General features: G+C 43.3%; 1 protein-coding gene across 1 annotated transcript in view; it reads left to right on the top strand.

Annotated features, from left to right (window-relative positions):
• WSB2 (WD repeat and SOCS box containing 2) overlaps positions 1-26,144 on the top strand; it is a 258,576-nt gene that overhangs the window by 117,336 nt on the left and 115,096 nt on the right. The window contains exon 5 of the mRNA XM_086943273.1: positions 12,014-12,145. Within this exon, the coding sequence (XP_086799399.1) occupies positions 12,014-12,145 (132 nt within the window). The remainder of the gene's footprint in view (positions 1-12,013; positions 12,146-26,144) is intronic.

Raw genomic sequence — 26,144 nt, 5'->3', positions numbered from 1 at the left:
TCAGGATCCCAAAGTGCCTCAAAGGACTAGTTGGCTAACCTCCTGAGTAGAGCCTTAGGGACAGAAGGCTCCAACTGTTGAAACATAATCGACAAACGTGAACATCACTGGCGCCATCTTGCTTAACAAGAGCCATCGGCTGCACGTAAACTGCATCCACTTTAGGTGCTGCGGCCATCTCGCGCTTTGCAAGTCACCCACGATTCACTCTGACCTCGCAACCATCCCCGGCGCTCTGCTCCAGCATGACCAAATGCTTGGAGGTCATAAACCCTTGTCCTCGTGACAAAACCCTGGAGCTACTTTCCGCCCTAAACACGTTTGTCCTTTCATCCTCCCCGCTCGAGCAGGCCCTTCTGATAATCCCCAACCGCACCTGACCACTCGATCCGGTCCCAGGTTGTAAACGAAGCCTTGCGGACGTACTTTATTGCCTCCACACAGAAGGACGTGTTGCACAAACAGAGATGTATGATCTTATCATCTACATAACTCTTAGATCTGACCAATCCCACGCATTTACAGTCCCCATTGGAATGTCCGGCTGTGTGATCTCAATCACCAATCAAGATCCGGGTTGGGGGGGGCGGGACGACTATCATCTTTTGGGACTCTGTGAGAACCTGCTGGGGGCGGTAATTCCTAGGAGGTTTGACCACCAATAAACTTACTGTAAAACTGTATATAATGTGGGGCAGCGGAGAAGTTGTTAAAACACCTCATGAAGACATTGATTGTGTCAGGCCTGTTGTGTTCTCTACTGAAGCAATAAACCCGTTCTTGTTCCCAGCGCCTGTCTCTTTATTTGGTAAATATTGATATTGGATTTAAAGGCGCCCTGCGCCGAACAGCCTTGTTATTCGTTAAGCACACAACAACAACCTCGATCCCAACACCTGGGCTCTGCCATCTGTGAATCCTACCATGCAAAGAGGTGCCCCCCCACTCCTGGACTCCTGGAAGTGGGCCTGAAGGTGCTCTGACAGCCCATCTGTGGACCCAGCAGAACCAACGCATCTCCGCTGCTCTGAGCAGTACCAATTCAAACACATCTGCTGCAAGGGTTCTCCCTATGCAAGGACTCCACATCGACCTTGCAGCCCGCATCCAAACTGCCACTTGTGTGAACCTCAATGTCATCCTGGCATTGCAAATCTCTCAATAACTGCAGCCGACAGATGAGATTGTCACATCTCGGCCTCACAGCTCCTCGGAACCAGCGCATCGCATCGCCTCGACTGCGCAACGTATCCTTCACTCGAACTTCAAATCGCAAACCCTCGTCAACTGAATTCTCGATGATGACTCAGGACCTCGTTCGCAGCTCCACAGCACCGCTGAATACCTTGGCTGCGCAACCCATACTTGTCAGGGGACCTTACAATGGCCCGCAACCAGGACGTAAGGTACTTTTGTTCAGCAAGCCTAACTAGGTCCCTGGAGCTAGCCCAACTTGGTCAGCCTAAACTTGTGACTTTGTCCCAGTCTGTAGGGTCCAGATATCCACCTTTGCCACTTTTTGTTTTTTTATGCTATTTTCACTTAGATGTTTCAAATTGCATATCTCCATATCTACTGATTAGATTTTTGTCATTTTGGTCTTGTTTTATTTATTAAAATGAGCCCTGTTGGTGTGGGATTTTTCTTGTGTTGCGTTTTCACTTAGTACTGTTTGAAATGCTGCATAAATACTTTGCACATTGCCTCTAATTTAGGCCTGACTGCTCTGTGCCAAGCTATCAGAGGGTTGAGACCAGATTAATTTGACGTTTGAATGTGCATCACTCTGACAATTGTTGTTGCTACTGGAGTCTGGTTTCACCCCCCTCAACCAGTAACTCAATTTCTTACAATGGCCTTCATTATATTGTGAGTGGCACATTCAGGTCAGCGATACCACCGGCGTATTTTGGATGGCCTTTACTGTGCCTGGGGTGGCAACTATTGTGCTCAGTTTGGCTGTGATTAGCTCAAGGATGTCTACATGGCTACTAGTGGCCATCTGCATGCCAGGAGCGGCCCAGGCTTGCCAGGAAATGCCACCATTATGCCTTCGGGTGTCAGAATTTGGCTAAATATGTTCAAAATATGCCAAGGTTATCATTATGCCCTCACTGTGTGGTTAGAAGCACTTTATAAATTCATCTAAATAAATAAAAAAGAAGTGCCCTCTGTTGTGCAAGGGAGTACCACAGCTATGGGCATAATTACTCTAGAAATGCCCAAAATATGTTGAGATGCGTCACAATTATGTTAGGCCTACCCTTTTACAAACAGAAGTCATGATTGTGTCCGGAATAGCTGTCATTCTACCCAGACATCAAAAAAGAGAGAGGGGGACTTCTCTCTCTCTCTCGCTCTCCACTTACATTCCGTTAAACATGTGTTCCACATACACACAGGCAAACTTTCACACACGTGCACAAACATACACTTACTTGACTGACATGATAGTGGTCTGTGCTATGGCCGACTTGCCGTGTAGCATTGCCACAGAGTTGTGTTTCCTTAGCCATACTGCCACACTGTGCATTGAGTCCTGGGACCCTCCTATTGAATTTTCTTGCTTGCCCTGCAAGGGTCTGGCAATGAGCAGTATACTTCATGAGACCGCATTCCTGAGGTTCAAACCCTCAAGGTTATGCTCCGGGCTGTGCTTCACATTTGACAGCTGTAGTACTACTGAAAGCTTGTAGGCTTTCCCCTGTTTTAGCTATTTGTCTTTGCATCAAGACCTCAGGGAGGCACTTTGAAATCTAAAAACCTCCATGTATTTGAAGTTACAAAATATGCCTCTGCTAACTCCCAAGACCAGAACTCTTAATTAGGTACTGTTACACCATCACCCAACTAACTGGTCTTTTAGCAAGTACTTAATCTTTAAAGTTTAACAAGTGAGCTCATTAGAGATCTGAACAGCATTTCTGTAGGCGTATCAGTTCAGCATGGTGAGTCTGTGGTATACTTACTTTTCATATTTGCTTTTTTAAAAGCAGTCTGAAATATTTTTAGAAATCGAAACCACAGTATGAAATAAATCTAATTTCTGTCCTTGTAATCACAGGGTTTTCACATATATTTGACTGTGGAGAGTGGCAAATTATTTTCATCATTAGTTCATTTACATTTACTATTACATAGGGTCATCAAGGGGCATGCACCCAAACAGGCCGCCTTCAGCTTACTGATTGATCAGGATCTGGTTCAATACCTTAATGATTCACAGAGGAGGTCTAGGATACAGTACCGCACTTATTTAAATTTTGGGAATATAGTCTGCATATGGTGTGATGATCAAAGGAAACAAGATCCCTTAGATTCCTAATAAGTAACTTGATCCTCACACATTACAGGTAAAAAAATAGTTCCACCAAATATTGTGAATCATACATTCCTTTATTGTTTCAATTTTGTTCTCCTTTCTTCACAGTAGCCAACGCTTTACGTCCTATTTAAGTTGACGGTGTTAGACGTAGACAGAGGGACACTTTGCCTTTAATGTGCCCGTTCGATACCTTGTTTATAAGTCGCTTGTCTGATTTCAATCTGTTTGTTTGCTTTCAGTGGAATTACAGAAGTGCTGTCTAAACAAATAGCTGCAGAGCCACTTTGCTGTCTTATTATCTCAGTTTAGATGGACCCTTGTCTTAGACTCTTAGGAGTATCCTTCTTGGTGTCTGACAAGTTCTTTTGACTTTGCATTTTAAGCATGATGGTCGCTGGTGTCAGCCCAATTTTTGTTACTTTCTATTTTATTGAGTGTTTATTAACCAGCTAGAGACACTGCAAATACAGTGAGAGTCAAATATTTTACCCTGGCGACATACCAGAAGTAGCAAACAAAGGAACATTTTAAGACATTCCAGTACAAGTTAAATAATAATAGACCAGTTTGTGCGGGCAGAATTTCAATTGGTGTTGAAAGCCAATATCTGAACTATAGGTTTGTTTTGGAGGGGGCACCAAGATTAGACTTCTGCTTTCTAGATTGTGATTTGTCATAAAAGGCCAGCTGCTCAGAGGCATTTGTGTATGCTCCCTCAGTGTGAGTAATTCATTTAAGGACAGTTTAGATATTGGTTGAGTGTCATGTGAATTTTTCTCTAGGACAAGAAGGCCTGTGAACCCCACACCTGCTTGCAATGTTTGAAGAGAGTAGGGAAAGGGGGAGACTTCCGTATGATCAGCGGGTAGCTACCCTAGTGACCATCTACAAGGAGGGAAAGCCAAGGGACAGGCGCTCATCGTATAGACCTATCTCTCTGCTAAATGGAGAACCCAAGATCTTGGCCAAACTATTTGCGACTTGATTAACCCCAGTTTTTAGTTAATTGGTACACCCTGATCAATCGGGCTTTATGCCTCATCGAAACACAGCCCTGAACTTGTGATGGCTTCATAGCGTGCTGGGCAGGATCAAAGAAGTGGCTGTGTCTCTGGATGCCGTCAAATGGGCTTATCTCTTCGCGGTCCTCAAAAAGCTAGGTTTTGGACCCCAAATCATTGGGTGGGTGCAGCTGTTCTATCGCGAGTATAAATTAGCCAATTCAGAATATTTTCGCAATTTGCAGGTGCAGCATGCACTAATGTACAACTTGCCCACAGGGGAATCTCCCCCGGAATCGTTGCCCTGGAAGACAGGTTTGTTGGATGGCCACATACCCACAAAAGCGATCTCCCTCACATACGAGAAACTAATAAACAACACCTCCGATCCAATCGTTCTGCCCAGGGGGCGGTGGGAGAGAGATGGGTTAGAACTTGTCGAAGAAGAGTAGTAGAAGAGAAGTCGCAATCTCTTCCAAACTCCGCCTGGTTCAATTGAAGATTCTACATAGGGTTTATGTGTCAGGCCAGGCTCGTTAGTATGGGGAAAAGCGTCTGATGGGATGTGCATGAGGCAATGTGGTCAAGAGGGTACTTTCATGCACATAATATGGGAATGCCTTACTATCAAGAGCTACAGGAAGGGGGTACACCAGTGTATAAATGAGGGGCTTGAGATGAGACTCCGGCCTGAAGCTAAACGATGTCTGTTAAACGCCTGGGAGCCTACTGATTTGAATAACAGGGGGAAAACTTGGGTGACATTGGGCCTGATAATGGCTAAGAGGAATATTGCCCGACTGTGGGGGTCTGGAGTGTCGCCTACGTTGACTTCTTGGAAGGCAGACATGGACTGGTGCAAGCTTAGGGAAAAAACTGACTGTAGGACGGGGATGCTCCAAGAAGTGGACTGTAATTTGGGACAAATGGAATGTATACAGAGAAATATGTCCCACCTACTGTTCCTCCTCTGGAAGAACCTCTCACACCCGGAGTTCCTACTTCCCTGACCTATTGTTTTTATTTATTACTGAAATGCTGTCTATTTATGTCTGAGACACTATCTATCCTTTGCAACAAGAAATGCCGTTCCCTCTTTGTTCAATAAAAAGAATTATTTAAAAAAAGGCTTGTATTTCGAAAGTTGTATTATTTCAACAAATGCATTTGTTTTCAGGACTTCACAAGTGATATTATCTTCCCATTAACCCCAATGCTATTGTTATTTTACCTTTGTATTTTCATATCTCAAATCTCCTTATTCTTGTAATGAAATTATCATAAAATGGATAAGCAAGCAAAATGTAGCTGTGGGAGCGCAGGTCGGATAAACAGGCGTGGAGGCAAAAGATAGTTTCGAATGGGTTGTTTATTAATAACAGATGGATGGGTAAAGGTTCGTGAATCAACGTGAATGTCCTCGTCCGTTTCTTCCGCTGGTAGAGGGGCTGTGTTAGAGATGTTTCCCGGCTCCTCGTCTTCGGAGTCTTCAGGGTTTTCCCGGAGGCTCATAAAAGAAGCGGAAAAAGAAAGGGGCCGTCAGACTACTGATTCTATATAACAAGTATAGAAGGATACCGTCACCACACCACGTGTCTTGCTTCTAATACTTTCTGTGTAGATTTAAGGAAAAAGGAGCAATATAACGTAGAACGAAACATATGTTAAGCTATCTAAGTTTGAAATGAATTGAGTTGCAATGGTCACACTGACACCATCAAGTAAAACAAATATGGACCCTCGGTCACCACATCCTATTGGGATGCATAACCTACAACAATCAAGGAATTGTACAGAGCGATTTGATACTTGTTCAATATAACCACCCGGTTCTCGAGTTACACGAAACTTCTCCGTTCACCAAGAAAATACCACGTTATGTCAGGATAACTGAGTTAGGCAGTCGCTAAGTCAGAGTACCAGTTTAACATCACAGTTTCATACTCTACCCTCAGTCCCTTGTAACACCCCACTCACCGGCCCTGCCGTAACTCTCCAGAGTCACGGCCGCTCTCCAGCATCCTCCGGGGGACTCCACCAGTCCTCGCACCACGGTTCGTCCGATTCCTCTTCGGCGACGTCGTCGTTCCGGAGTCTTGTTCCGCTGGTCTGGTCCCGATGCAAAGGGTCCGTCTTTTCCACTGGCGTCTCCTCCGCTGGCGTCTCCTCGGCTGGCGTCTCCTCCGCTGATTTCCTCTTCCAACCCAACGCGCCTTCGTCCCTGTAAACTCGCCTTTTCATTGGTTCATTAGGTGCACCTCCGGGGTCATGTCCAACCCCTTCCGGGTCCTGACTATCGTTGGCTCTCTGTAGGAACACGGAAAGACGGCATGGAGTTTCAGACTTGGGAGTGGAATTCTCTATGTCCGAGTAGTCCGTTGATGAATTATGAGACGTAATTGCCCATGGAGCTACAGCGGTGAGTTCTTCCTCACAGTAGCATATTAGAAATCAAATTAAATTGTACAAATGCAATGGTGGTTTCTGTCAACCAGCTAGAAGAGAAATGGTAGTTGTTAAGGGAGGAAATTATCTCCAGTTGCCCATAATTAGCTTGGTCTAGTATTGTGCTGTCTTTCAAGTGTTTGTAACAAAAGCTTAAGTCTTGAACATTGAATCTGGTAACAACCAAGCAAAACACCAACAGCTTGCCAACCAGTGGCATTTTGAAATAACTGGGCACGGTTTGTTCTTTGTCTGTGGCAGCCACGTTTATCACAGACCAGATCTCGTGGTCAGCCTGCTGCGGTGAAAATTTTCCAACAGCAAACTTATTACCATAGATTCCTTTTTTTCTAGTTCCAGTGTGCTTTGTGAAATTGTTGCCCTTGCTTAGTAAATGGGAAATTGCCTTTTCATGTTGCTCAGAGTAAGTTATGTCCTGAGTCTAATCCTTGAGGTCTCTAGGGAAGTGGCCTATTGCTGATGTCTTGAGGAATATTCCTGACCATGACAGTTGTATGTTTTAGAGATTATTAGGGAAAGGGTCAATGGCTACTCCTATTGTGTTTTACAGCATAATGTATTGCCTTGCAGTATTTATAGAGCATTTACTACCTCTATACAGAGCACTGTATAGAGGTAGTGGTGTGGCTCACTGGTTAGAGGCGGCAGACCCGGAAGCAGAGGACGGCCCAGGACTAGGGTTCAATCCCCGACGCGGCAGGGTCGTGAAACTGGGTCAGCAGACTCAATAATTCTCGCCTCGGTGCCTACTCTAACCAGGGATCACACTCGGCAACTCTGCGCATTAGCTTGCCTCATCTCCACAACGACCCCCCACAAACGCCGGGGATGCCTGGTTTCACCTTGGAGATACCGAGGAGGGAACATTTCACAGGGAAAGCCAGGACGGGTTCCCCAGCGGTCTATAGCGCCAGGACGCCTCCGGGTAGCAGTGCGCTTTACAAAACACACACACACACACACACACTGAAGTGCTTGCTTATGTTAGTAGCACACTACACTGTGTATGGTGAGTGGTTAAAAGATTGTTGTCTGTCTTTTTTTTCTTTTTTCTTTTTTTCTAAACCTATGTGGCAAGAGTTTCCATGTCATGCGTGATGACCACCGAGGTGTGGTTATCGTGTTATGGGATGCAGAGAGTAGCAGTGTGTTGGACGATGCGCAGTTTTATAGTTTTCAGTATGCTGGTAGCTTTGAACAGCTCTGTAGGTCCATTTAAGGTATTTTGTATGATATAGTCTGCTCAGCTAGTTAGTGGTCTGGGTTATCTGAGATTTTGTGTACAGTTGTGAACCTGAGCTGGCGTGGTTGGAGGAAGAGAGAAGTGAAGAGATTTGTTGGAAAGGGCATTTGTACTATCATCGATAATCTGAGCGTCTTTGTGAAATGTAAATAAGTGGTCAGATTGCTTAGATATTAGGCACCTGCATAGGTGGACTATATTAAAGTCTTCCAAATCATCCAGCAGTGTGTGACAGATTTCATTAGATATTCACTACCTGCTCCTTTGGTGACTGTTTTTTTTGTTGCTGTACACTGCTGGACAACTCTCCCAGACAGATATGTCTTATGTGAATTTAAGAGGCAGAAATCCATGAAAGATACCAATACTAGATAACTGAAGTTACAGGTAAGTAACTCGTTCTCTTATGTTTGTTGCTGACTGGTTCATATTATGGTTTTAGTATTATTGCGGGCCATAACTGTTATGTGAATATATAATTATATAATGCTACGGCAAACAATAGATTAGCCCTTCTTAGGTTACCTGCATATCGTAAGCAGGTTGCTGGATGAGGTGTTTGCAATTCTTGGGTTGTTGGTTGAGTAGTGCGCATGAGGATGCAGAGAGCTTTGAGCTTTGCCCTTATAACCATAGGTAGCCAGTGGAGCGATTGCAGGACTGAAGTTGTGTGTTCTCTTGGGTGAAGGCATAGAAGAATCTGCTTTGCAGCAGCATTCTGGATGAGTTGTTTTTTTCGTATGATGAATGCGGATGTGCAGTATAGGCTGTTGGCATAATCAAGGGAGATTGAGGTATAAAGTGAATAGTTAAGTATAAGGAGACAGACAAGATGCTGTGGAAGCAACGAATTGTAGAGTATAAAAATGAGATTAAAAGGACCAAAGCTGACTATTTCACCTCCGTAATCTGTAATGCCTCTAATGGTTCTAGAAGTATTTTCAACATTTTGAATAGCCTCATCAGCCCTGACTGCTCCAGGAATGAAATAGCTCCTTCTCAAGAACTTTGTGAGAATCTGGCTAGTTTCTTTCAGGAAAAGATCCAGCTGATCATTGATGATCTTGGGGAGTGGGTGAGGGGGGGGGGGGGGGTAGAGACCAGCTGATAGTTGGAAACACCGCTTCTGAGGTTAGGCGCACTGGTGTTCCTGAGAGGGAGGAGCCGGAGGGTGTGGACAATGGCCGGGAGTGGCAGAATTCAGAAATTCTATCTGAGTTCAGACTGATTGTGGCGGAGAATTTTAATCGATTGGTATCACCTCTTGCTTACCCCTGGACCCAGTACCTCCTAAGATCTGGAAAGAGTATGGGGATGAACTCTTCCCCACCCTTTGTCTGATCTGTAATCAGTCGTTAATGAGCGGGGTGGTGCCCAAACAATGGAAACCAGCCTTAGTGTCCCCTTTATTGAAAAAACCTTCTCTTGATCCGGAATGCTCAAAAAATTACAGACCCATTTCCCTACTGCCGTTCCCATCTAAAATTGTGGAACGTGCTGTTGCCATTACACTGTCCAAGCACCTTGAACAGCACAACTGGTTAGAAGGGACTTAGTTTGGTTTTCGACTGGCACACGGGACAGAGACTGCCCTGGTGACCGTTATGGACGAGCTTCAGAGGCGGGCAGACAGGGGTCAGGCAGCTACCCTGATCCTGCTCTATCTGTCTGCCGCCTTTGATACGGTAAATCATGGAATCCTGCTGGAAAGACTCAGCGAGGCCAGGGTGAGAGGCTGCTGTGCCTTACGCTGGTTCAGCTCTTTCCTGCAGGATAGACAACAGGCAGTGTCCCTCCCCCTTTCCAATCCACCTTTTCCAATGTGCTGCATGGTATACCTCAGGGGTCGGCTATCAGCCCCCTTTTATTTAATGTTTACTTGAAACCTTTGATTGCGGTCATCAAGTCTTATGATATTGATATTGTGAACTATGCAGACGATACTCAGATGATTCTCTCCTTTGATGAAGAGGACTTGACGTCTGTGGAAGTATTTCACAATTGTCTGCAGGATACGGCCCGATGGCTTCAGGCCAATTATTTACAATTTACCGCTGGTAAGACAGAGGTGATTGTATGTGCAACAAACAGGATTCCTCGTCCTCTTCCTAACAACTTTTGGCCCTGGGCTTTTCTAATACAGTCCGGCCGATAAAAAACTGTACGCAACTTTGGCATTAAGTTTGACAGCAAGCTTTCTCTGGAAGCCCAGGTGACAAAAATAGCCTCATGCTTTGCGATTATTAGGTCCCTTCGCAAAAAAATTCTGCTCCTACCTGCTCAGGCGTGCGTCTTAGTGGCAAAGTGTACCATCCTCAGTAGGCTAGATTATTGTAACGCTCTCTTGCTTTACTCTCCCAACTTTCTGCTGGACAGATTACAAAGGATTGAGTCAGCAGTAGCCAGATTAGTTTTAGGGCTCCCCAGAAGATCCTCCGCTTCTGCAGCTTTAGCAAGACTCCACTGGCTCCCTTTGAGACAGAGGGTGCAGTTTAAGTCAATCTGCCTAGTTTTTAAAGCCCTTCACGGGGTAGGACCTGTGCTCCTGCGCAGAAAATGTGACTGGTACACCCCTTCAAGACTGCTCTGTTCTTCTTCGGCCCGACTGGTGAAGGTGCCGAAATTTAGGGAAGTCCGGTCAGGGGGGTAGATCCTTTGAAGTAGCAGCAGCAAGATTGTGGAACAAACTTCCCTGGGAGATTAGGCAAATTAGGGAACTTCTCCCCTTTTGGAGACGTTTAAAAACCTGGCTGTTCCTATGAACTCGCTGGTCGGCTTCTGCCTCTGACCCACTTCCTTTTTTGAGCTGCTAAACTCCAGGATGCCTGCAAGGTGATAGGGCGCTACACAAATTACATAAATAAATACGTTTTCCAACTTGAAGCCAGTTAAAGAGATTGTGGACATTGTGGTGGGGAAGAGTATGCATGTTGGCTTCCAGCAGTAGAATTAGACTTTATATTTAGAACTTTGGTTGTGACATGGTACATTAGACAGTGTTGTCCCTTTTATTGGACTAACTGAATAGAAAATGCAAGTTCTTGGCTTCTAATATTTTGTTAGTGGCTTTTAGGGTCTGACCTGCCCCTTATATGTGGGGCAGATGTTTAAAACATGGACTGTGGATAAAGAACAATTAGAAGCCTGTAGACACATTGGCTACTTTGGACACTTCTGTTAATGGCCTGTGGTATTCTATTTGCTTGAGGTTACAATTTCCAGCTTCAAAACCTTTGCAGTTCAATTAGTTTTACTTTTGTTTTTGACAGATATCGCCTTAAAGCCTATGAATAATTTGTAAAGCTGGCCAAACCTAGGCTTCTACCGCCTTCAGTAAAACAAGTGTGTTCTGAGCTTATCAATTTTGAACATTGCCAGGAGAATCAAAAATGCATTGTTGCAATTGTATTGCCTTGAGAGTGTAGCCATTTGCTTGAGAAAAACTGCTTTGCATAATAGGCTTCCACAACGATTTGTTGGAATGATATCCAAGTATTTAACTTCCCATATTTATTCCAGTTACTGCTTTATTATTTGGAGGAGTACCTAGTATCAACTGACATAGTATCAATACAGCTTGCTGTAGTTTTCAGGGTTGCACACTTCCTGAAGACCACGAAGTTCTGAGATACTTGTAGGCTCCTTCATTGTATGTACACATACAGTATCTACCCTTAATTCTGTGTCTAAACCTGTCCCTCCCACCCCGTTAAATTCCCTGCATATGGAAGGCACCTTCTTTAACAGGTCCATGTTGAGGCTTAAACACCTACCTTTTCTTAGTCTCTAGCAGCTACATTCCCAGTTATCATGGAATGTGTTCACTTGGAGGCTATCTTGACCCCTGTTTGCTCGATTTCGTAGAGTTTGCATTTTGCTCATGTTTTTAGTTCAAATTAAATGCCTGTATGATTATTGTTGCTAAGTAAGTTGCTGTTTCATCTTGAAATCACAGTACCCTTTTGTTATTCTCCATAGGACGCCTGCTATTTAACCTTTCCGGTCACTTGGATGTTGTCAGGGATCTAAGTTTCATTCCCAACAAGAGCCGAATACTCATCACTGCCTCTCGAGACAAGACGCTTCGGATCTGGGACCTGAAAAAAGATGGTATGAGAGGACGTTAGGGCATTTTTATCTATCCACCTTCATTTGTGCTTTACCTCCTCACCACTGCAGATCCCATATGTAAAAAGCCCATAATTTCAAGTCTCACTCACTACCCATGTGCCTCTGACAGCCAGGTGGAGCTGCTGCTCAGTAGAGGCATGTTACAGTAACATTGGATGTTTGGCAAAGTCCAAAAGAACTCTTCTTTAGGGGAAAAGATTAATGCAACTTGGTAGTCAGCTGGGATGGAAATTTAATTGTAAAAGATTTAAAACTTTATCTTTTTGAAGTTTTAATTATTTTAAGGTGTGGGGATTTATAATATTGAAAATAGAGGCAATCAGTTGGAACAGGGAGTAGAGAAGAGAGCATTGAAACAATAGGCCGTTCATAGATAAACACACAAGGGTTGTTTATATAATGAGCGAAGGCAGTACATAGATGAAAAAAAAGTAGGGTGTACATGGAGTAAAGAAAGTTGGCACATACATGGAGATCATTGCATTGGTGCATAGATCCTTGGAATAATACAATCTACACATAAATATAAAAAAAGATTGGTGTGTAAACACAGAATGTAGGCATGGTTTTGATACATGAAGTACACCAGTGCATAAAGGCAAGGAAAAGGTAGTGCATTAATATAGGCATTTTTATATGGTATACCGGGACCCCAATAAGGCTTCATGGTGCTGGTTAGTCCTTAATGCAGGTTATTAAGGAAGCACAAGTACTGAGCTGCATCTATAAGTTAAAAACAAGTTTGCTTGCAGCCAGTAGCAGAAAATTCCAGAGACGAACACCCATAAGTAAGAGCCGCTGCATTATCCTGCTTAATAGGGATGCATATGAGAGAAGATAGTAGAAGGTTCCAGGCTAGGTATGAACATAAGTTGCCCTCATACAAGCGAGTCCATTTGTGGATATAATCAGCACATTTGCAGAAGCAGTTAACGCTCTTGAGTAGGAAGATACTTCCAGAACTGAGATTGAAGACATTTAGGGTGAATATCATGGAAAGACTGAAAGCATAAACAAAAACATTTAAGGAGTATTGTATTTTTGTATGGGAAGTGAGTAAAGATAAAAGATTGGTTAAGGGATGGGAGATATATTCCCAGTGGAACAAACCTTGTCTGACCTGGGCAAAGGAGTTATAAAAAAGCTGTGGGATACTATTGAATTCAGGGGAGAAAGATATACTATAATCAATGTTGTCATGTCACCGTCGCTTTTCCAGAGTTGCAGTAAAATTTGACTCGATACCCATTAGTGAGATGCAAGTCGAACTGAACTTGGTCCTAACCCTAATGTTTTTCCAAACATATGGAAGTTGAGAATTTATGCTACTTACAGAGAGCTTTACAAGAAAATGGAGTAAAAAATGGGATGGTAATATGCCAAGATAGATAGTGGTCTAACAGTGGCCTGCTTCTAATAAAATGCAATAGTAAGTGTCCAATGCGATGTTAGAAATGTCCGCGAGGACAGAAGCTGTAGCTTTTTTAGGGTCTAGCGGAGAACCTGGTTTGATATAATGTGGAGAAAATAAACTGCACCAGAGGGGGACCAAAATACTGAGACTGATCATTTAGCAGGTTTGCTTTATTTTTGTGATATGTACAGTATGCTCATTCTGTTTTTTTTGTTTGTGGTTTTAACACTGGAAGTAGTTTGTCTATGAACCAGAGAGCTGCAAGATGGATGCGACTGGCAACATGGCCGGACCACCCCAGGCATATGTATATGTCTGCCTCGAGTAATTGAGCATTGTTAAAGATGAGACCGAGCACATACAGCTTTTTACTTGGATAAACCCAGTCTAGCACTAGTCAGCAACCTCGTGCCTCATGTTTGATTTTCCCATAAACGAAATGATCGTAATTGAGGAGTTTAGTGGCCTGGAACACAAAATAGATAGTAATTTATCCAATCGCAACTCCAAAGACTGCTTATTGTGGCCGTACATTGGACAGGCACTGTGGGTGTGCCAATGGCATGCATAAGGCAAACCCGTCTGCGCCTGGACTGCGCCCAGTGCCAGTAACCTTGGCCTTTCACACTCCCACAGATACTCCTACACAGATCTTCTTGCCCTGGACTCCCTGATGCAACAACTGCTGCCTCTCATATCTGTGCTCCACAGCGGAACCTTTCACTCGCATCCGCTGCCTGTTCACCGCCACCCCAGCCCATATCTCCCAGGACCACGCTAGCACTGGATCGAAACCAGTGCCATCTAAGGAACTCTTCACCATCGCCAGAGTTCACCTGCTCTTTAGTCACAGAGAACTCGATCCCCTCCTCACAAGAGCTCTGCGACGCCTTCGTCAACCACTTCCACAACAAGATAACCACCATTTACAGAAACTTTGTTCTCCAACCCTGCGACCTCTTCAGCCACCCATCAACAACCACCACAGCTTACCACCCACTCTCCGCATGGAAAACTCTGCACACCAATCTCAACCACTCTTATGAAATCCATCCACTCAGGAGCACCCAATGACCTATGACCCCATCAATTCTTCAACCTGGGAGAGACAAATTATCCACCAGCTCTCCACCTTGCTCAGTGACTCCATAACCCCAGTCACCATCATCAATACATGGAAACACGTGGAGATCAGAAACCTTCGACAGACCCCAGCATGCTCAAGAACTACTGTCCCATCTCCCTGCTCCTGTTCCTTGCCAAAGTCCTGGAGAAGGCAATAAACCTCCATCTCACTGAACACCTGGAGAGAAACAACCTACTGCACCCTTCCCAATCCGGCTTCAGAACCAACCAAAGCACAGAGGCATGTCTAATCGCTGCAATAAACGACATCGGCACCCTACTAGACAGAGAAGAATCTGCTGCCCTTATCCTCCTGGACCACTCCACAGCCTTCAACACAGTCTCCCACCACACACTCATCAATTGACTATGCCAGAGAGGAATCACAGACAATGCGCTCAGATGGATTGCATCCTTTCTCATGGGATGCACCCAAAAAGTCTACCTCCCCCCCCCCCCCCCCCCCCCCCCTTATCCTCTCAACCCAAGCACACCAGCGGCGGTGTACACCAAGAATTGTCCCTCTGCCCAACTGTCTTCAGGATCTACATGATACCACTCGCAGACATCACCAGATCACATGGCATCAACATCATCTCCTATGCCGACAATACCCAGTTCATTCGCTCGCCTGGTAGACCAACTTCCACAACTGTGTGAAGAACATCGCTGCCTGAATAAAGAACTGCTTGAAGCTCAAGATGGACAAAATTGAAGTTCTGATCTTTGCAGTCACACCGCTCTCTGAAACAACTCCTGGTGGCCGGCGGAGCTCGGACTCACTGCCCGCAATCTCAGTATCATCCAGGACAATGAACTCTCCATGAAATGTCAAGAGAACGCAGTTTCCTCAGCCTGCTTCAACAAGCTCCACATGCTCTGCAAAGTCTTAACATGGCTCACCATCTGCACCAGGAAAACGGTGACACAGGCACACCTCACCAGCCAACTAGACTATAGCAACACACTTAATCCAGGCACCACCACCAGACTCCTGCAAAGATTGCAGACGATCCAGAACACAGCTGCCAGACTGATTGATCATCAACCTGCCCAAGAGCCAAGAGAACACACATCACCCTGCACCAGATGGACCGCCACTGGCTCCCCGTCCAGAAGAGGTGCCAGTTCAAGTTTCTGACCCACGCCTACAAAGCCCTCCAGAGCCAAGGCCCAGTGTCTGCATTTCCACCGACCGACCAGGAATCTCCACTCTGCACACTTTGCCCTCACACAGATACCACATATCCACTGCTCCGGGGGACGATATTTCTCCCACCTTGCTGCCAAACGTGGAACGCCCTCCCCCTTCACCACTGCACCCTCTCTGACCCTCATCTGGAAAGGACTCGAGACCTGGCTTTTTGACTGATATCTGCAGTACCTCACCTGGATACCTTCTAGGGTGACAAGCTGCTCTATACAAGTACTACTTGATTGATAAACTTGGTTGTTGCAATTCAGTTTACTGTTTTAGATCATTTTTGTGAGATCATAAGTTGGACCACAATATTTCCGCTGATCAAAAGTTGGAATTGTGAGGGGAAGAAAATGTAAACCTATTTGGCGGCATTGCTGTGCACTGAAGAATGTATTTTAGACTACTCATTTTATATCAGGGAATTCTAGTCACACCCTTAACTATGCTACATGCATTAGTGTGAGATTCAACATCAAGCAGAGTTTCTGGTTGGGTTGACTTTGAAGCAGGGGAATAGGTTTGTACTCTTTACCTGGGAGACCTGCAGATTGGTGCAGACAGATAGGTCCTCAAAATGCCTTCATCTGTGTGCCATAAGCAGATTTTAAAATTCCAGATAGCCGGTCTTGAAGTGAGTGGACTTAGAAGTAGCTAAGGAATGAATTCTCTGCCATAATCGTCAGCGAAGACTGAAAAAATAAGAAAAGGAGCCCACAAATGCTGTTGCCAGAGCAAATAAATGAAAGATTAGTTTATCAACAGCAATACTAGCTGTAAGAAAGTGGCTCTGTATGTACTGCACCAAAGTAAGGTTCAGTGTGCACACAGTCCACAGTCCCCAGAGGTATGGCAGAGGCTAAAGTTAGATATAACTTTACTCTGTAAAGTGGTAGCTTGGTCGAGCAGTAAGGCAGTATCCGAGGACAGTGTAAATCATTGGTTGTACACACTCAGTCAGCAAATGGTCTCACACACTCAAGAACTGAAATCTAGGCCAATTGTTTTATATATAAAAATATATACTTACTTTATTTTAGAACCACAGTAGGTATCATAAATACTTTCTCAGAATGAGATGTTGCAATTGAATACTTTGAAATAGCAGTTGGCATTTGAATGCAATAGATACAGATGTTGCAATATGCAACACAAGTTTAAACACTTTCAGCTCAATGGAAGTTTTTAAGTAAATATAATAGTCACTTTACGTATGTTTTTCTAACTCTGGGCCGCATCCTGGATTCAGCCCTGGTGCATTTCCTGTAAACAGTTAAAAGAAATCGTTTTTGTTATACAGGCAATTTTTAAAGAATATTTGTAAGTTTGGAAAATCGACACTTGGAAGAATTTCTGGTAAAAAACCAGGCCATGTATTCCTATGGAGGAACATTGGGTTAACAGTAAATCACAATTATAATTACTTTTTATGTTCAGTGCTGGGCTGAAAGGTACAGCACTGGATCTCTCCTGCTTGCAGGTAAGTAAATTCGTTTTTGATGTTCGGACGATTTTTAAGGAATATTTGTAAGTTTGAAAAATGGACACTTAAAAAGAAATTCTGAGTGAAACCCAGCCAATATTACCCTATTGAGAAAATCAAGTTATCGGTCTTTGGGTAAGTACTCAGCTGGCAGAGTTAAGGTTCTGGGGTAGACTCTGGGGTCTCCCAGGATCAGGTAAGTACAGTGGTTACACCCTCAGCGGCACAGAGGCAGTTGGGTGCAGAGTGAGTAGGCCCAATGTTATCCTATGGAGGATAGGGGGCCTTTGGTTGGTGGCTGCTAGCAGGCAGACCATGCAGCTGTGGGAGCTGAGCTCCTGGTCACTTACTCAGGGCAAGTAGGATAGGATAGTTGCTGCACTTCCAGCAGCACTCGGGCGGCTGGGTACAAGGTGCTTTTGGGCCTTTGGGCGCCCAATGTTATTCAATTGGAGAACTGGAAGTTGAACAAAGGCTGCAGGCTCGAGGACGGAGATTCTTCAGGTGCGACCACCACTTCGAGAGGTAAGTTGGGATCTTGGAGGATAGGTAGACACCCAGGAGTTGGGCACAGAGGGCCGTAGGGCGCCGGGTGCAGGGATGTCTTTTGACGTTGGGAAATCTTACCCTCAGCTGGTCGTGTTTGTAGGGGTTCCTTGTTGTGAGGGTGCAGGCGTCGTCAGGATCTTCGAGGAGGGTCCTTGGGTGCTGGATTCTGGGTCAGTCACATGGGGGACTTCCTCATGGTATTTGTCCACTCAGGCACGGGCCGGGCTTGGCGGGTGCAGAGTGTGCTGGCTTTGCGGTTCCTGGTTGGCACTAGGGGTTGTTGCTGTTTGAGCAGAATCACTGCTCATGGGACTCCCAGTCTTTAGATGAGCAAGGCAGTCGGGTCCTCTGGGGTTTTCGAGGTTGCTGACCACAGGAGCAGGTTCAAGGATCAACAGGCCGGTAGGGCTGGGGCCAAGTCAGTTGGTGTCGTCCTCTTGTTAGCAGCTGACCATCAGGTCTTCTTTCTTGTTCTTCTTGTTTCAAAATCAGGATCTGAGGAAGGGAGATTCAGGGTGCCCCTAAATACTAAATTTAGGGGTGTTACAGGTAGGGCAAAGGCAGGGACTCATAGGTCCCTTTCCTGGGGTGAGTACACCCCCTATCCTGCCACTCTCCAGTGGGAGGGGGGTAGGGACCTAGCTCTGATTGGGTAGGGCTCCCCATCTTCGCCTCTCCCACCTGAGGGGTGGGGTTGGCAGAGACTGGCACACCCCCTTTCCTCACTTAGGGTTTCCTGCATGTCTTCCCGCCAGAGAGGGGGTCAGAACCGGTGGGGCGCCAGTTGCTGAGTACAGCAAGTGGCCTGGAGAAGCTCACAAAGGCGGCATGCCTTTGAAGCTTCCCTTGCCCATCCTGGGGGAGGAGACTTGGCACCTCGTCCCAGGATGTGCATTGTTTCAGTCCCCCGAGAGGGGCAGGCTCTCGACCCACGGTTCAAGAAACATGTCTTGTGGTGGCAGCCTCAGTAGCCACTCAATCAGCACACTCGGAGTTGGTTAGGTTTCAGGGGGCATCTCTAAGATGCCCTCTGTTGTGCATTTGGCATTAAATCCCACACTGACATCCGTGCGGATTTAATGTGCTGAGAGGTTTGATATCAAACTTCTCAGACTTCAGTGTAGCCGTTATGGTGCTGTAGAGTTCGTAATGACAACCTCCCAGTACCATATACTCTTAATGGTATCACTGTACTTACAGTGCCTAGGAATGGCCCTGGGTACTGTAGGGGCACAGGGCTCATGCACCTGTGCCTACACCACTGGCATAGTGCACCCAGCTAGAGGGGTGACTGATGTATTCCAGGGCCGTCTGTTTGTGGGCATGGCACACAGGGATGTGTAAGTGAGTCTAGGGAGAACCCATTACTGATAAGCAATGCACAGCCTGAAGGCACTAGGCCTAGAGTTTTAACAAACGTTTTGCAATTTATTAAACAAATGCATATGTTCCAAAGTAATCAAAAACCTCCAACTTAATCATAAATCAGGTCAAAGCTCAAACATTAATACATGTCAACATCATCTGATTCATTTCTCAGTGTTAGAATATGTGTATCAATTATTGATTATCAAAACAAGTATTCATAGTCAATTCATGAACAACCCAATGCATTTCGGGTTCATCCCGGACCCTTCGTCAGGGGAAATCACGTATACAAATATCCACATATATATGTAGTTGAAACTTCACGGAGTCAGATTGCGAATCGACAATGAGAACGTACATTAGCCTTAGTTACAATAAAGGAATGAAATGTTTCTAGAATGCATTCAATATGGTTCATATTACTGTGGGTTTTTGCATGCTCAAAAACGACATGTATACCAAAATAGGTGTGTTCTAGGAAAGGCTTCCCACTTAAGAAAATCCAAAGAGTAGGTGAAAAGTAGATATAAAAAGATGAAAATGAAACAGTGTCTTAGTATTGGAATCCAATCACCAGGAAGATAAAAACTCAAAAAAGTACTCCATATCTATCTACCATTAAACACAAACCACTGTAATCAAAAGGCAACCCTCACCAAGTGGTACACTTGAACAGATTATAATGTGTACCTCCAATATTCTGTTGGAACAAAAAGATTCTCTCATAAATCCAAACAAACACCGTCGTACCTATGAAGGGTGAATGGAGTTATATTCGTGTGCCTTTATTTTACACCCAAAAAGATTAAATATTTGCATGAAACTAATTACTCACAACATGGTTACGTGTCTGGTCCAAAATAATGCTGAAGGCGATGTCAATCACAAGTTTCACTAAGGAGGAACAGTAATAATAAGCCAATGAATATGAAAATACCGTCCTATTCAGACAGTCTGCATCTGTACTGGACACATTTTAAACACGGCGTCTCCGTCTTACCTTCCAAATGCAATTTAATCGCCCCCTTCATGTTACTTGTATGTGAAGATATCTAAAATGCCAAAATGAAACCTCCATTAAGAAGAGTCCTCCATTAGGACGAGTAGCTACTAAATGTAGAACGTGATTAGAAAAGTGAATTATCCCTACCTTCCGGTTTCATTACGCCATCCAAACAACTAACTTCTCTTTGTGTCGCGAATTAGTTTCATGCAAGCATTTAATCTTTTTGGGTTAAAAATAAAGGCAAACGAATATAACTCCATTCACCCTTCATAGGTACGACGGTGTTTGTCTGGATTTATGAGAGAATTTTCTTGTTCCAACAGAATATTGGAGGTACACATTATAATCTGTTCAAGTGTACCACTTGGTGAGGGTTGCCTTTTGATTACATTGGTTTGTGTTTAATGGTAGATAGATATGGAGTACTTTTTTGAGTTTTTATCTTCCTGGTGATTGGATTTCAATACTAAGACACTGTTTCATTTTCATCTTTTTATATCTACTTTTCACCTATTCTTTGGATTTTCTTAAGTGGGAAGCCTTTCCTAGAACACACCTATTTTGGTATACATGTCGTTTTTGAGCATGCAAAAACCCACAGTAATATGAACCATATTGAATGCATTCTAGAAACATTTCATTCCTTTATTGTAACTAAGGCTAATGTACGTTCTCATTGTAGATTCGCAATCTGACTGACTCCGTGAAGTTTCAACTACATATATATGTGGATATTTGTATACGTGATTCCCCCTGACGAAGGGTTCGGGATGAACCCGAAATGCATTGGGTTGTTCCTGAATTGACTATGAATACTTGTTTTGATAATCAATAATTGATACACATATTCTAACACTGAGAAATGAATCAGATGATGTTGACATGTATTAATGTTTGAGCTTTGACCTGATTTATGATTAAGTTGGAGGTTTTTGATTACTTTGGAACATATGCATTTGTTTAATAAATTTCAAAACGTTTGTTAAAACTCTAGGCCTAGTGCCTTCAGGCTGTGCATTGCTTATCAGTCATGGGTTCTCCCTAGACTCACTTACAAGTAATTTTCCCGGGGGACGGGTACTTTTTCCCATAGCACTGCACGCCAAAAGTGATTACATTGTATTAACTCATCCACATAAATAAGATAACACAGGAGTGCAGATCCACCCACATTTACACAGGGATGTGTGCCATGTCTACTCTTTGTTTAGTCCTGCACCAAGACACTCAGCCTGCAAAGGCAGTGTGTGTGTGTGTGTGTCAGGGTACAGGGCCCATAAGGGTAGCACAATAAGTGCTGCAGCCCTTAGGCGTCTTCCCTGGTCACAGTGCCCTGGGTACCTAGGGTACCATTTCCCATTGGCTGACATGTGGCTAGAGATGCCAATTGGGTTTAGGTTTCAACACAGTTTTAGGGAAGAAACACCGGCCCTGGGCACTTGATTGGCAGGAGCCCAGGGCACACTTAATCAAAGTACATCAGCAATTCAGCAAAAAGTGGGGGCATACCATGCAAGAAAGATGGCACTTTCTCACACAACCTAAAAAAAATAAAAAAGTTTGCACCACATACACTTATTTAAATAGGAAAGATGTGTCATGAGGGGCCAAGTCCAAGAATACATTGAATAGAATAAAACTATTGAGACAAAAGCTAAAATTATAAGACTGACACTGCTGCCAGCTAAAATTATAAGACTGACACTACTGCCATGTATACTGTCTGCCTTCTGATAAAATGAGGGCCCCTCACCACTGGCAAATCTGATATTGTCTAGGGCTCCAGAAAAGACTAATTTGGTCCATCTCCTATGGAAACATTTTGCTCGGAGTGGGTAAGAAAAAAAAACTTTAAAGGCAAGACTCCAAATTCACTTTGTAGAACAACAGTTTCGAAGGAGATTGCGAGCAAATGATGACTTTCAGCAGGCCAGTTCTGAGGAAGAGAAAATCTGGAAGCAGATGAGGCAGATTTCTGTTTGATCGGAGAGATTTTGTATGACCGTGGCATATTAATGTAATGCATTTTACTATTAAAAATGTATTTGAACTGTCATAGGATCCTTAGTTTGTTATACTAATTTGCAAATTTTTAATAGGACCTGTAGGTACTTAGATCTTCAATAAATGTAAATACTTTCCTTTGATAGACTGTAACTAAATGAGTCTTTGGCTACACTCTAGTGTGAGTTTACTTCTGTCTGTTTGATTTCAGGCAATGGCATAAAGGCCAGGCATTGAAACGTAGTGCAAAACCCTTGCATCCATAAAGGTGTAAAAGCCTTTACAGGGAATAATGCCACGCACAAAATAAATGAGTTGCTTAATGCGGAATGAAATCAGTGCTTTGATATTGTAGGTAATAGGAACAGTGCATATCATTGTAATAAAAGTAGTCCGTTGTCCACTTTCACTCTCTCCCTTTCGACTATCATTCTCTCTACCGTCGGGGCGAGGCAAAGGATGACCAACGTAGCCCAGCATAGGGGGTGTCAGAAGACAACTGAACAAACGGAACTGAACAAACTGAACTTGGACAATGGAGGCACCCCCCCCCCCCCCCCCCCCCCGGCGCCTTCTCTCCTCCCCCTTTTCTCTTCTTTATTCTCCTCATGTATATCCCATCCTCCATGTAAATATTTTTTTTTGTTTTCTCTTACAATAAAAAATTACAGAAATAAAAAAAAAAAAGTAGTCCGTTGTCATGGAGCGTGGCAGCAGTATATAGATATGGGAAATGGAGTGCATAAATATAGAACTTTAAACCATGCTAGGTGTACAGGAAAAACGAGCAGTTCATTCATGCAGGGAAACACTGTGGCTCTTAAAAAGCAGGGATTTCAAATATTTGCACTGCTGCAGAGTATAGAGGCTGTTCATAGAAAGCTGTCAGAAATAACAATGAATATAAGCTTTCCCCAGGGGAAAGGTGATGCACACTTTTCAAAGGACTCGGGAATAAATGCTTTGCACAGGTACAGCAAGTAAAAGCTGTGCTTTCATGCATGGAGTAATTGCAATTTCATAGATACCGGAATTAAATCAGCACATACATGGAGGCCAAACAGCCCATATGCGCAGGAATTAAAAGCAGTGCATACATGAGTGCGTTTCACAGGGCCAGTGAACATTAGCTTTTTATAAGAACAGGAAATACAATTATGACCTAGATGCAGAATGGTCATAAAAAGCAGCAACTTGTTAGAGGTCATGAATAGATTGCGTGGATCACGAAACAAGACAAGTAAATGTGTTTTGCAAAATAGCACTAATGTAAAGTGTATCAATGGCTCAAAGAAATCCTATTACAGAGTGTTTGAAAACCGAGTGTGCCAGAAAGCATACAAAAGTGTGTTTCTTGTTGAATATGTAAGAAGCATCTATCGCCGTATGATGTCTTTTTTTTTTTTTTGCATCAAAATGAACAAGCACACAACAGCAAAGAAAAAAATCAAAAGAAACATTTCATACAAGCGTCAGAAGTAATTAATACATAAAATTATTTTCAGCAAGGCGATATATAAATCCAACGAATTTTAAGGACATTTAATATCAAAAGAAAAATGAACGAATATCATGACATAAACACTCCCCAAATCCTTTCTACTTTCGCTTTTGTTTGAATACCTCTTGTTGTTGCTAAGGCTCGTTCCATAATATATATTTCCTTTAATTGCGGACACGTGAAAAACATGTGGGTAATATCAGCTGATCTTGAGTTGCATTTGGGACATTTCGTACGGTCGCTAGTGCTATTATTGTTAGCCTATTTTAAAATCCTATCTGGCGTGTAGTAAAGTTGACAAATAGTTTTAAATAACTGCAGCTTTAAACTAGTGGAATGAACAGAACGATTTAAACTATCTAAGGAAGAAGTAATCAAGTTAGGAGTCACATCAGTACCCAGCTTCCTACTACATTTCTCAGATAATTTTGTAGAGTCATCATTTCTAAAACCAGAGAAAATTTTATATCCCATACTAATCCATGATTTATCAGCGTCTTTATAAATACAATTCCATAAATCCGAGTCCAAAATTTTAGTCAGTCCTAATTTCCGCACCAGATAATCTCTAATTTGATAATATTTAAATCGAGCTCCTTCTGTGAGATTATAACATACCTTCATCCTTTCAAATGTAAAAAACCCTGATGGTCATATAAGTCTCCCAATTTTTTAATACCAGAATCTGACAGCACTAAACCAGCGGTATCATGAAAAATTCCTGGTATACCCGGATTAAACCACAAAGGGGTACTAACATGGAAGAGGGAGGTTTTACACTTAACAAGGATAGAGCGCCATATACTAACAGAATCTCGTACCGTCTTGAATTTCACGCGTTTTAAAATAATTGGGGTCATTTAGTCTGTAAAGAAACATATTTACATCCTCACCCAGCGTAAATTTGTGGAAATACAAACATTTCTCAGGAATGATCAGACTTCGAAATCGAGTCAAAAAGACAGACCAATAATAAAATCTTATGTCAGGTAAAGACAATCCTCCTTGATTAAATGGGAGGTTAAGCAATGAAACAGCTCGTCGAGCTTTCTTATACCCCCAAATAAAACTGCTGATAATACCGTCTAATCTATTGAAATAAGAGTTATTGATCCGTAAGGAGATAGATCGAAAAAGATATAAATATTTTGGCAGTATCTTCATTTTGACCAGATTTATTCGGCCAATAATATTTAAGGGTAGCTTGTGCCATTTCTTAAATAAAGTAGCAGTTTCTTTTAGTAGCGACTCATAATTTAGAGCAAGTATAGAGTTGATATTCGAGGAGATTTTAACCCCCAAGTAGGTAGCTACATCGCAAACACCTGTCACTGGTCTTGGTGACTTATAATTCTAACAATTTGGGTCTTGCCAGTGTTAAGCCTGTATCCCGAGACCAAACCGAATTCCCTTGCCTCTGTTATTATGCCCTTTAGTGCTTCAAACACATTAGTGGAGTAGACCGCGACATCGTCAGCGTAGACAGTAATTTTAAGAGAGTCTACGCTTTTTATAAATGGAGAAATCTGATCTTGACTCTGCAGCGCAATCAAAAAGGGTTCCATTATAAGGGGAAATAACAACGGTGACAGGGGACACCCCTGTCTTGTCCCACGTTTGATCGAGAAAGTAGGAGAACATTTGCCCATATAACAAACTTTGCCGATCGGCTCGTCGTATAATGATTGAATCCACTTCAGAAATTGACCTTTTATACCAAAGGCAGATAATGTGGCCCAGAGAAAGCCCCACCCCACTCGGTCAAATGCTTTTTCTGCATCTAATTAAATCATACCGAGTGGGGTTGGCTCGATCCGTGCAACATCAAAAGCCATAATGGCCATATTAATGTGTGCTATAGTATCTCTCTTAGGGATAAACCCATGTTGCTGGGGTGATACTAATTGTGACATCAACAGTGCCAGCCTAGTTGCTAGTATCTTTGCAAATATTTTAGCATCGTTGTTTAGAAGCGATATAGGTCTATATGACCCTCTTTCATAGGCTGGTTTACCCTTCTTTAAAAAAAAAAAAAAATTGGGTAGAATTCCAAGACTTTGGTGCTTGATCCCCCTTACCAATAGCTTGAATGACCTTAGCTAATAGCGGGATCAATTCTTCCATACAAGTTTTAAACAATTCTAAAGGGATTGAATCTTCTCCAGTGGCTTTACCAGAGGCCAAAGAGTTAATAGCCATTCTGATTTCTTCCAATGTAATATCACGCATTAATTGATCCGATTGTTCTTCCTCCATAGTAATGATGTCACGAAAGGTTGGAGAAGTGCTGCAGTTGAGTGAAGGAATGGGAATAGAGATGTAAATGTAAA

This window comes from Lissotriton vulgaris, chromosome 11, assembly GCF_964263255.1.
Source record: "Lissotriton vulgaris chromosome 11, aLisVul1.2, whole genome shotgun sequence".
NCBI lineage: Eukaryota > Metazoa > Chordata > Amphibia > Caudata > Salamandridae > Lissotriton > Lissotriton vulgaris.
Note: the sequence above shows the minus strand (reverse complement) of the source record. Positions and strands in the feature narration are given on the sequence as shown.